Genomic DNA, 13,107 nt, shown 5'->3' with positions numbered 1-13,107 from the left:
GAGAAATGTGAAGTATGGACTCTCTAAATATAGGAATTGTCACACAGAATTTACTTTTTAGTTGTCAATGGTTGTAGATACAACAGAAAAGAATCTTACTAACTTGATATTAGAAAGTAGAAGAATTTCATTATGTAGGAAATCTCATTTTTAATGAGGTGTCTAAAAACTGTTTTTTTTTAATCTAATATTTAACATCTGTTAAATTGAAAAATATGCTAATTGCATGTCTTGCTTGTTTTCTCATTCAATTAAGGTAAAATGTTAAAAATTTTATTTTACTTTTAAAGTAAATTTACACAGCTTTTGTAATTCTTTAATTTGAATATAGTTTATAATGACTATATTTTTATGTAATTATAATCTAGTTATAGGTGATAAACCTAGCAATTCAATTATTAGAACATTCTTGAGAATGTAACTATTGTGTTGGTTAGTAATTTGTTTTTCCCCACAGTGGTTTGGTAATTCTGGTAACGATGCAGTGGTGGAACGATCTATGGCTAAATGAAGGTTTGGCTACTTTCATGGAGTATTTCTCTTTGGAAAAAATATTCAAAAAGCTCTCCAGTGTAAGTATAGTGTTTTTTTGTTGTTTTGTTTTTTGTTTTTTGCCTACTATGAGTGCTAAGGGAGGAAAGTCTCAAATCATATTTGCCATGTATTTTCTATGCATTTGCAGCAATGAAACTATTTCTAGAAAGAAACAATAAAATTGGCCTCTGTTACTTATATCTGTACCTCTTGAGATCTGACAATGAAAATTGTGCTTTTATTTACTGACATATTTCATTGAAAGCTGAAAGTATGTGGAAATTATTTTACATTTTGTTATTAGGATAAACCTTTTAAATTGATTTGCTACATTTTATTTTCAAAAGTTGTGATTGTTCTGCTTGAAGGAATTTAGATATAATTGAGAGGCCTTTTTTGCAAAACAAAACATTTTATCCTGTGCATAAAGAAAGAAAAAAAATTAAGATTATTTTGTAGCAATACTGTCTGTTATCACTCTGATCATACTTATAACAGTGATACATAAGTTGATACAGAAAAATAATTTTCTCTTTTTAGATACAAACCATATTTTGTTCCTTTTCAAAGACTTGGAACACTATTTTGTTATAGAGAGCATAATAATGCCACCACTTTATTATACTCTCTGGAGATGTTTCCCATCCTTAGAAATATTTGGACACACTAGGCTATGATATGACGGTTATTGCCAAATAATTCAAGCAATAGGTGGGAAAGTATAAAGATCCCTTTCAACCCTAAAATTCTGTGACTTTCTATTAAACTTCTGGCTATATGACCCAAGACTTCTTTAAAACAGGAATATTCTTAGAGCTTTCAATGTGAAATTTTTGTGTAGGACCTATTCAAAAATTTCAAATGGCACAGAATGAACTCCTCTTTAGTTAGAAGACTAAACAAGATACTTTAAATCTGTGTATGCTCCTTAATTAAGCAGTGAGATTCACAGTTTCACCACTTGGTGGTGCCCAGAATGTTTAAAAGCTTCTAATATATATTCTAATCTAGGGGAACTCATCTCCTGAGATCTCAAAGAATTCTTTCTGTTTAAGAGTTATATTTTATTTCAAATGAACCCCAGTTAAAGGAAATATATATTACCTTAACAGAAAAGCTGGACTGTATATAATAAATCGGCTTAAGGATGACTTTTTAATTTTAATTTCACATTTTTATTTTTGTTTTTTAATTTTAGATTTTATTTTTAAAATATACACTAAACTTTTTATACTATTCATCTTGAATATCAGGAATTGGCATTTTGTTGCTTTAGTAATAGAATCTTAATTCATCCTTATGCTGTTGTTGCTTAGGAAACACTGTTTTTCATGTGGCCAGGAGGTTATAATTTTATTTTTAAATTTAAGGAATATGCATGAATACCACACTTCCTATATTCTGCAAAAGCTTATGTTCTGAAGTTGAGTAAATCTGGTTATTTTTTAATAATGTCCTTAAGCAGTAGTCTAATTTATATAAACAATTGCTATACATGCCTTTGCCTTTGATACTGTTCATGATTTCCTAACCTGTCTCATTTTTTATTAGTATGAAGATTTCTTAGATGCTCGATTTAAAACCATGAAGAAAGATTCCTTGAATTCATCTCATCCAATATCATCATCTGTTCAGTCTTCAGAACAGATTGAAGAAATGTTTGATGCTCTTTCCTATTTTAAGGTATTGCTATGCACATTAGTACCTGGAGTAGTTTTTAAGTTAATTTCATATGTGAACAAGCAACATGGTTTTGATTGTTATAAAAATTAAATGAGTATTATTTTCAGGTATCCTGTTAAAATTTTTGCTTCTATTTAAATTTTGGACTTAACTTCTTCTGGGTTATTCTTTTTTTCTCTGTCTCATTTAAGTTCTCTGACTAGTATTCTGGGCATTTAACTAGATCTTATAGAAATATATCTTTTAAAGTTGGTTCATTCTTTAGATCTGTAGGTAGAATATGTCCAGGGAGGGTTCTAAGCAAGCCTTTGGGTGTGTGATTCAGGATTGAGGTATATTCCAAAGTCAGAATTTCCAAAACAAGTAAGCAAACAGATATTAAAAGAATTGAAGTTCAGGAGATTCCAATATGTCTACTGAGTAGGTGGAAACTACTCTCACCTCCTCCAGCACCAAACCAGATTTACAGGTAAATTGTAGAGCAGTCAACCTGAATAACCACCTGAAGAACAGCTGAATAGGTGTATCATAACCAAGGATTTATAGAAGAAGCCACATAAATGTTGGTAAGAAGAAGAGATGCTGCAGCTGAAAAGACGCAGGGATATCTTGGCTGCAAACGTCTCCCTGAAGAGTGTGGGGTCTCAATCCCATGCCGGGATCCCTCGCCCAGAGCATCAGAGAAGCCTGCATAGCATCTGGCAAGTGAAAATCAGTGGGGACTGTCTGCCCAGAAGAGGAGGGCATCTTCTAGAAACCCTGGTGCTCTTTTAAAGGGTCAGCACACAGGATCTTGCTTTCAGACACTCACCTGGAGCTCCAGTAGAGGGAAGACAACTCAGGGCTATGGGAACCATAAAGAGAAGATCTGGGTGGCATGGCCCTGAGGAGAGATCTGGGAGGTCCAGCCACTGAGGTCCCTGTGCTGAGTCCCTGTCCCACACCGCTTTCTGGCGCCATCTTCCCAGGGATCAGCACTCCTATTGCTGCAGCACCAGCCTGTGGAGTGCACTAACCCAGACTTCCAACAACCAGCGGCACCTGCCTACCAAGCTGGAGTCCTGAGGAGGGGTATGTTGGCTGCATGCAACAGGGAATTTTATGTGCTCTTTTTCTGGAGAAGCAGTTGCCAGTCATTGAGCCATGTGGCTTTGGAACAGAGGCTGGTCTGCCCCACTCCCGCAGCCCCAGCTGCCACCACTCCCAACAGGAGACTCTTTTGATCTATCCTCCTGGGTCCTGGTGGCCCTGCCTGGCTGAGCTCAGTTTCACGGACAGACGGGGAAGGGAGTGCTGCTCAGAGCTGGGACCTTTGGAGCCTGTCTCCCACCAAAGCTCTTGTCTGGGACTCTGTGGAGCACTGGGTCATGTGCCTGTGGAGTGGGAGGAAGGGTATGTGTTTGCCCGCCTCCTGCAGGAATGGTGGGCACCAGCCCCAACAGGAGACTTATTTGATCTGTCCCCACAAGTCGATGTCATCAAGAAACTCAAAGTTTAGATGGTGGGTACTTGTGAAGCAGTAAGAGATAATATGTGCTAAAGGAATGGTAGAGTATTTTTGCCTGGGATTATGAAGATACATTGTAAAGGTCAATCCCATAGAATTTGCTAATGGATTACATGTGGAATATAAGTGAGGCATCGAGGATGACTTCAAGATTTTGCCTGAACAACTGGAGAAATGGAATTATTATTGCTGCATTGGAGGAAACTATTGGAGGAGTAGATTTGGGACAAGAAGAAAATTAAAAGTTCAGTTTTTGAGATATGGAGCAGGCAGTTGGGTATGAGTCTGGAATTCAGAGGGGAAGTCTGGTTAGATATATAAATTTGAGCTCTGGAAGAAAATTTGGAGAGAGAGAAGAAAAGAGGTCTGAAGATTAAATGCCAGAGAACATCAAAGTTTAGTCCTTGGGAAAGTGAGGAGGAACCAGCAAAAGAGACTGAGATTTAGCCAGTGAATAGGGGGAGAATCTAGAGTGGTGTCCCAAGGCCAAGTACAGAAGGCCATCAGGAGGAGTGGTTGATCAATCATAGCAAAAGCTACTTACGAGTGCTTGATAAGTTGAGCCTCGGAATTGACGTTGGTTTGACACCATGAAGTTCACCTTGAAGAAACCTTGATAAAATATTTCCAGTGGAGTGATATTGGAAGATGGCTCAAGAGAAAATGGGAAGAAAGCAAATGGAGATGGCAAATGCAACTATTCCAAGGAATTTACTACAAAGTGAGAACAAGAAATAGGGTGGTAACTAGACCTGAGGTTAAGGAAAGGAAAGACATCTTTTATTTATTTAAAATGAGGAAAGTTACAAAGTCTGTGGTTTTAATGGGAAAGTTACAGTAGAGAGGGAAAGTAGGTGATATAGGAGAGAAGGGGAAATGTTTGAAAAGAGTGAGTACTTAAATTTATAGAACAAGTAACACCAGAGAGAGCAATAGATATTAAATTCAGTTAATGTGTGTATGGTAATCTTAATGACTTGACATTGCTACATTTTTATCAGAAGTGAAACTCATTCAAAAACCATTTGAATGCTTACTGTGTACTAGGCATTGTTTTAGTCATTGGAGTTGAATTTTTCAGTTTTCCCCTCAACAAGCACACATTCTACAAGAAGAAATAACAATATCTATAGCAGATGCAGGAAGTGATATAAGTTGCTTTTGAAGATAGAGAAATATGATTTTTATCTCAAATTGGAGGCTTCACAGAGGAGGTGGTGGTTATTTTAAGAGTGGTAGTTATGACGTGTACATCAGTGACTATAATGTGACCTTAATAGGTGCGTGCCTAATTTTGGATTATTAGTGTATACTTACTACCCTATACATTCATCAGTTCCAAGCACATTGGAAGTGACTCTTTAGGAAAAAGAGAGATCTTGGTTACTTTAGCGACATGATATATTAACATTGGAAATTAATGTAGTCCCAGCAGAGAGACTTTTGAGAGCTCTTTAATTTATTGTCCACAGCCGAGTGCCCATGAATCGAATTGGTGCCTTAAACATTGGGGATAAAAGTGGGGATGCTACAGAATATTTGGCATGTTTTTCTATTAAAAATATATTTATAATTGCTTAGTTTTTTAACATTAACACTGAAACAATGAGTAACTGACAAACCACACAAAATGGCTCATAGTAGAATTAATGCACATGGGAATCTACTCCATTAATTCTTTTCAAATCCTTTAAAATAATTTTAAGACAATTTGAACATAGTCCACATGTCGTTATATGAGACCAAGTAGCATTGTGTCATAACTAGGCTCTATATATGGAAGTATATGCTTAGATTGACTATATTTTGAAGTTTAGATTCTCAATTCTATATATATATGTTTATTGTATTCTATTATTTTCCTCCCTTTCTACCTTTTTTCTTCTTTCTTTTTGAATAGGGAGCTTCTCTCTTGTTGATGCTGAAAACATATCTTGGTGAAGATGTATTTCAACGTGCTCTTGTTCTTTACCTGCAAAAGCATAGCTATGCATCCATTCAAAGTGATGATCTGTGGGATAGTTTTAATGAGGTAAGTGGCTGACCTGGGTGTTCTCTTTGGCGCTTGAAGTAAGAAGAGAGGAGTTCTATTTATATTTTTATCAAGTATATAAGTAAGCTGTGATAACAAAGATAGTTATTTGAGAAAGAGGGAGATAGAGCTTAAGATAAAACATTAACAGAATGCAGAATTGGAAAGAAATGGAAGTACTAGTCTTAATTACTGAAAAATTGTGTGTGGCCTTGTGCAACCATTTTTGTTCTACATCTTAATCTCCATTCCTACTTTGTAGGAAAGTTGTCTTTTCCAAAATAATGTATATTGCTATATTTTCTTCAAAAATCTTTTTTTTTATTCTTATGCTTTTGCAGTTTTTCAAGCTCCTTCAATGCTAGTCTTGTCCTAAAAGAGCACTTATACTGCCTTAGGGATTTTAATGAACACTTGGTTGATAATATCTGCTGCTTTTTCAACATTGTGCCTCTTTCATGCTCTTTAGTTATCACTTAGTTCTGTTCCAGGTCACTTTCCTTTTAACAATTACTCATTTACCTATATTAGAAATGTAAATTAGCCCAGCATTTGTGCTGCTTTTTATTAACACTATAAGTAAGTGCAGTCTTCATAGAATGTGGTACAGAAAGAGAAAAAGATTCAAACTGTTAAGTTTTTAAACTGTTTATTTTTAAGCAAAAATAATTTATTCTTTTATTTATAGGTCACAAACAAAACAGTAGATGTCAAGAAAATGATGAAAACCTGGACTCTGCAGAAAGGATTTCCTCTAGTGACTGTGCAAAGAAAGGGAAAGGAGCTTTTTGTACAACAAGAAAGATTCTTTTTAAACATGAAACCTGGAATTCAGCCTTCAGATACAAGGTACATGCCCACTTTCTTTCCCTACCATCTCTTTGGACCCTCAGATTAAAGTATTTTTAAATGTTTTGTAATCATAGGTTCATATATATTTTTGTAATCCTCACCTGAGGATATATTTCCCATTGCTTTTTAGAGAGGGAGGGAGGGAAGGAGGGAGAAAGAGAGAGATGGATGTGAGAGAGACATATCGATTGGTTGCCTCCCATGGGAGCCCCAATCAGGTCCAGGGATCGAACCTGCAACCCAGGTATGTGCCCTTAACTGGGAATCAAATCAGAGACCCTTTGGTGTGCAGGCCGGCACTCTAACCACTTAGCAACACTGGCCAGGACCATAGGTTCTTATAAAACATCTAACAAGATTACCCCTTTCTGGAAATATCTTGAAAATTTTCATCTTCCTGCCCCCAAAAAACAATAAAGCAAAAATGGACAAATTATGTGTAACTGAAATATTGGAAAGTGTAATAATCTTTCAATATTTTCTTTTTATAGCTATCTATGGCATATTCCACTATCCTTTGTCACTGAGGGAAGAAATTATTCAAAACATCAATTGGTATCATTTCTGGACAAGAAATCAGGTTTGACTTAATTAACACTTTCCGTATAAGAAATTGGAAGCAGCATATTTTTAAAATATCTGACCAAGCAGCAGAAAGGAGTTTACACTTTCCAGTGTACACACTCTCCAAGCTGGTTTTGTGAGTCACCTATACATGATGTGACTAAAGTGAGATTGGGTCTATGTATCTAACATGTATAAAATTGGTTTGTCTTAGTCATGTAACATAAGGTATAAAAAGTTGCACAGAAAGTGCTAGCAGTCCTAGTAGAAAATAACAAATGCTATATCTTTATATCCTAGATAGATATTTTATGTCACAAAGTAAGAAGTAGAGCAGTTTTTTTAAAGGATGCTCTGCTGTCTGCTATCTAGGAACAAGCACCCTAGATGATGCTTATGCATATTAAAGGTTGATTGATGATCTAGATTTATAATAAATAATTATTACAAAATGCCCTATAGACATAGTATACATTTTTTGGTAATGAAAAAATGGGGCAAAACATTATGATTGCAAGGAAAGGGGTAATGTAAAGATTGTATATGCTGACCCACAACAAGTCTATAAAAAGCAATTGAAATGTAGTTTCTGACCATCTGTTAACTACCTCTATGTATCCTGCCACACCATGTATCCTCTTAATTTACACCCTGAAAGAATATATGGCTTCTGGGTTCTGCAGGAACCATTAGTGATACTCTAGGTTTATGTAAAGGGAAAATTTGTTATTTGAATTTGGATCTGGTGTTCAATCCCATATTTTTTAGAGTGCAGGGTAGCTTAGTGGTTAAGAGAACAGACTTTGGAGCCAGATTGCCTGGCTCAGTTGTATGATTTTAGGTAAATTATATGACCTCTCTGAACCTCATTCCCTCGGCTCTGGAATGGAGCTAGTAGTTATACTTACTTTATAGTGTTATGATGAGGATTAATTGAGTTCAATTTTATGAAACACCCAGAACAACAGCTGGCATATGTTTTGTGCTATATAAGCGTTGGCTATTAATATTGTGTTATTACTGAAAAAAAAAATACTTTAAACATAATATATCCACGTTACAGAAAATCTAGAAAAAAAAGAACAAATCTCACCCTATCATAATTACTCTCATGTTATTTCTTGTCATTTAAAAGTATATTTTACTTAGTTGATGTCATTGTGTACATGTGATTTTTAAATTTTTTTAAGCTTAATATGTATAGTAACTTAATCTTTCTTTACTATTGGACACTTGATTCACCACTTTTCTCTATGAGGGAAAAAAAAAAAGCCTTAATAAAAATTTGGGCTCTTAAATGTTTTTTCATTATTTGAACTTTTTCATAGGAATGCTTCTCAGAATGAAGACTCTTACCTTTGTGATTTAATACATATTTCTAAGTTTCCCTTCTGTTGTGTGGTAACAATTTATGATGCCAATTGAAATATACAAGCATGCCAGTTGCATTGCAGTTAACTAGAATGAAGTGTTACAACAACAATCTCATTATTTAAACTCCTAAGAACAGTTGATGATACCATCATATTTTTTATTAATATAGCTTAGCTGGAAGTGCAAGTGCTGCCTTCTTTTTTTTGTTTGTTAATCCTCACCCGAGACTATTTTTCCATTGCTTTTAGAGTGGAAGGGAGTTATACTGTATTTGGTTAATGTTTTTGTCACTTTTCCCTGCATACATGAATTTTGAACAATTAATAGTTGTGCAGAAGAAGGCCTGAAAAGGCCCGGCCGGAGTGGCTCTGTTGGTTAAGCATCGTCTTATGCACCGAAAGGCTGCTGGTTTAAGTCCTGGTCAGGACACATACCTGGGTTGTAGGTTCAAGATCCTGTATAGAAGGCAACACATCAATGTTTCTCTCTCACATTGATGTTTTTCTCTCTCTCTCTAATCATGTCCTCCAGTGAGGGTTAAAAATATAAAGGTCTGAAAGGGGCCTTTTTTTTTTTCAAGCTACATATTGAGAAAATTATACTAAAAATGTGTTTCCCTCTCCCTTTTCTTCCTTCTCTCCTCCCCCATTCTGTCTCTGTCTCAGTCTCAATCCACATCTTTCTCAGACCTCTAAGCTCTTTAACTATAGGAAATTTTTATATAGAATCTAACTTGAAACATTCATGTTTCTAAAAGGATATCACTGTTCCAGAAATATTTCCCTGAAATTAAAAGACATGTCATTGTAGTGAGAGGCAACTGGAAAAAAGAAAAAGGAAAATCATATAATTAAGATATTTATCATGTGCCTTTCTCTACTCTTGCCACCCATCCCCACCCCCAACCCCCACTAATAAAATAAAGGAGAAGAAAGGAGTTTTGCAGAAAGGAATGCTTTTGAACAAGAGGGGATGCAATTCAACTGTATGTCTCATGCTAGTCCTCTGGAACAAACTACACAGGAAATTTTGTGACTTTCTAGTAAAAACATGATTTTTGTTTCTGTGCTGTAATGTTTCTTTATAAAACAGTAGTTGATTTTCATAACTCATGGACAAATGGCTTTTTAAAATCAATATTAGATTACTTCATCTGGGCTTCTGCCATTTAACATTGGAATTGCTCATTCTTTTTTACTACTCAGTGGATTGTGAAAATTGAACTGTTAATCTGTTAATGATTATAATAAATTAAAAACATATGATGGTAGCCTCATCCACATTTGAGCTACAGGATGTAGTTACCTCCCTTGTGAGCAAAGCTATTATTTTTTGATACCCGTGGTTTTAAGGATTTCTAATCTGGATCATTCAGAAGACCTGAAAAAGACTAGCATGTTGACTCTTTAAATGATAGCTCTCCTCTCTGTGCTGTTGGCTGTACTGCTTTATATTCTGTCATCAAGATGACAGTAATAATTTTAAATATACTCCCAGATGCATTTCTCCTTTCTACCATTTCATTTGGACTTGGCTAGGTTTACAACACGACAAGTTGCTTGCTTATCAGCCAGATTCTCAATATTTTCTTGCACCCATCCACTGGGAAAAGTGCCATACTTGTCATTACTTGCCTCCCTTTAAGAGAAAGGGAGGGTTGGAGCTCTTCATTCCTTCCCAAGGTCCTTTCTTGATAAAAGATCTGTAGAAAATTGTGTTTGGTGAGCTGGTGAGTGTTGATATTTTTGTATTAGCTAATGATAAAGTTAATTTCTTTAGTAATAGTTTTGTTAAAAATGTCTTCAACTTGGAGCAGCTACTGTTGCCATCACAATTATTCTTTACAACTTCATTCTGCTTGTAGAAAAAGGAATAGACCATATTAATATAATTAATTTTTCTGCTATATCAGCAATAAAACAGAAATTAGTGTGGAATTTTTAAATGAAAAATACATTGTCTGAGATAAGTCATGTTAAGAGAAAATCAGAATGTAAGTATTTTCCATCTTAAACATCTTTTGTAGTTTCAGTAGAATTAGAATAAATAAAATATTAAGAGAATCTGAAAAATTTTAATAATTCATGCTTTTGAAGTTGAGAGACCCTAAGCTGTCATACACTAAAGGATTTAAGTGTGTTTCTAAAATATATGTGCAAAACCCTTCACACAGCATTATTATGATAGTGAAAATTTTAAAACAGCCTAACTGTTTCCAAATAGGAAACTCCTAAACTATGGTAGGTCTTGAAATAGATTTATTATGAAGATATTTGAATACTGCATAGGAAGACAATGGAAAAATGGCAGGGGGTGGAATCTGATAGATGAAAATGAAGTATAAAAATGAATGCATATATATAGATCCATAGTATGGAATATTACATTAATTATATTGTGTATAGGAAAAATCTTGGCAGGAAATATACCCCAAAGTGCTATTATTATCTGAGTTTAGATTATTTTTCTTATCTCTCTACTCCTCTTTCTCTTGTAATTTTTAAAAAAATACATTTTTATTTTAGAGAGGTAGGGAGAGGGAGAGAGATAGAAACATCAGTGATGAGAGAGAATTATTGATTGGCTGCTTCCTGCACACACCCTACTGGGGATTGAGCCTGCAACCCAGCATGGGCCCTGACCAAAATCGAACCATGATCTCCTGGTTCATAGGTCGATGCTCAACAACTGAGCCACACCGGCCAGGCGGGCTCTCTTATAACTTTAAAAATTAGTATTCTTTATTTTAAAATCTGGAATAAAATGTACATAAACATTTACAAACCTTTTTTAGATGCTTTAGAATGATTTATCATGACACAGTTATTTTGTTTATTCATCTATTAACTATCCAAGTATTTTTGAATACTAGGACTGTTCTCAGTGCTGAAGGATTAGCAGTGAAAAAAGCAGTTAGCTCATGGAGCATATCCTATATAATAAAAGGCTAATATACAAATTGTCCTCTCAAACAGGAGTTTAACCAGTAGTTCATCAAGGGGATAGGACCAGCTGGCCAACGGCCCACGGCCCCTCCCCCCAGCTGGCCCCACTCTTGACTAATGCCCCCCCATCCCGATCGGGGGCAGGGCCGGCCAGCCAACTGCCCATGGCCTCTTCCCCCGGCCAGACCCCACCCGTGCATGAATTCGTATTCTAATAAATAGTAAACCTTAAGGCATTTAGAAGCATACCCTCAGCTATTATATTAAAATCATGTCCTTGTTGCAACTTTAAAGGACATTTCTTGATTAGTATTTTTAAGGATTTTAAAATTTATTACATATATTTTGTAGTTAGCTTTTGTAGTAATACATTTTTGTAGTCATATAGTTTGTACCTCCCCATTAATTATAAATTAATTGAAATCATTCCATATAAATTTCTAACAATTCTGTCAGCATTTATATATGTAACTAGAGGCCCGGTACATGAAATCTGTGCACGGGGGAGGGGGGTGTCCCTCAGCCCAGCCTGCACCCTCTCCAATCTGGGACCGGTGGGATCGGGCCTAAACGGGCAGTCAGACATCCCTCTCACAATCCAGGACTGCTGGCTCCCAACTGCTCACCTGCCTGCCCTCCTGATTGCCCCTAACTGCTTCTGCCTGCCAGCCTGATCACCCCCTAACCACTCCCCTGCCAGCCTGATTGATGCCTAACTGCTCCCCTGCCAGCCTGTTTGCCCCCAACTTCCCTACTCTGCCGACCTGGTCACCCCTAACTGCCCTCCCCTGCAGGCTTGATCGCCCCCAACTGCCCTCCCTTGCAGGCCTGGTCCCTCCCAACTGTCCTCCCCTGCTGGTCTGATCACCCACAACTGCCCTCCCTTGCAGGCTTGGTCCCTCCCAACTGCCCTCCCCTGCTGGCCATCTTGTGGTGGCCATCTTGTGTCCACATGGGGGCAGCCATCTTGTGTGTTGAAGTGATGGTCAATCTGCATATTACTCTTTTATTAGATAGGGTAGAGGCCTGGTGCATGGGTGGGGGCCAGCTGGTTTGCCCTGAAGGGGGTCCCATATCAGGGTGGGGGTTCCCTTGGGGCATGAGGTGGCCTGGGCGAGGTTTGCAGGCTGGCCACACCCCCCGGCGACCCAAGCGGAAGCCCTGGTATCTGGGATTTATTTATCTTCTACAATTGAAACTTTGTAGCCTTAAGCGGAGGCCTGGGCTGGCCAGGTTGTGTGGAAAGCTTGGCTTCCTCCATCGCCGGGGAAACCCAAGCCTCCCTTCTGCTCTCTCCGTGGCCGCAGCCATTTTGGTTGGGGTTAATTTGCATACTTGCTCCTGATTGGCTAGTGGGCGTGGCTTGTGGGTGTAGTGGAGTGATGGCTAATTTGCATATTACTCTTTTATTAGATAGGATGGTTTGGACCAAAAAAAATGCAAATCACTTTTCTATTATTTTCACTCAATTATTTTTTATTTGTGTGTGATGAGACATTAATCCTTCCCTAAAGTTTATTTTGCTAGATTTGAATTATGTGACTTTATAAAATGGCTTTATTTGTTCTTCCTTTGCTAACATAAAGACAAAGGCTGCAATGGAATACATATTATAT

The 13,107-nt window shown here is 36.8% G+C and overlaps 1 protein-coding gene across 1 annotated transcript in view; it reads left to right on the top strand.

Annotated features, from left to right (window-relative positions):
- The window catches only part of LNPEP (leucyl and cystinyl aminopeptidase), an 89,565-nt gene that overhangs the window by 60,718 nt on the left and 15,740 nt on the right, over positions 1-13,107 (top strand). Inside the window, 6 exon segments of the mRNA XM_080678497.1 lie at positions 458-469; positions 471-572; positions 2,086-2,217; positions 5,625-5,756; positions 6,445-6,605; positions 7,100-7,188. Of these exon segments, the coding sequence (XP_080534623.1) occupies positions 458-469; positions 471-572; positions 2,086-2,217; positions 5,625-5,756; positions 6,445-6,605; positions 7,100-7,188 (628 nt within the window).

Source organism: Plecotus auritus (genome assembly GCF_963455305.1).
Source record: "Plecotus auritus genome assembly, chromosome: 7".
Lineage (NCBI taxonomy): Eukaryota > Metazoa > Chordata > Mammalia > Chiroptera > Vespertilionidae > Plecotus > Plecotus auritus.
The sequence above is the reverse complement of the archived record's forward strand: the minus strand, read 5'-3'. Positions and strand labels throughout refer to the sequence as shown.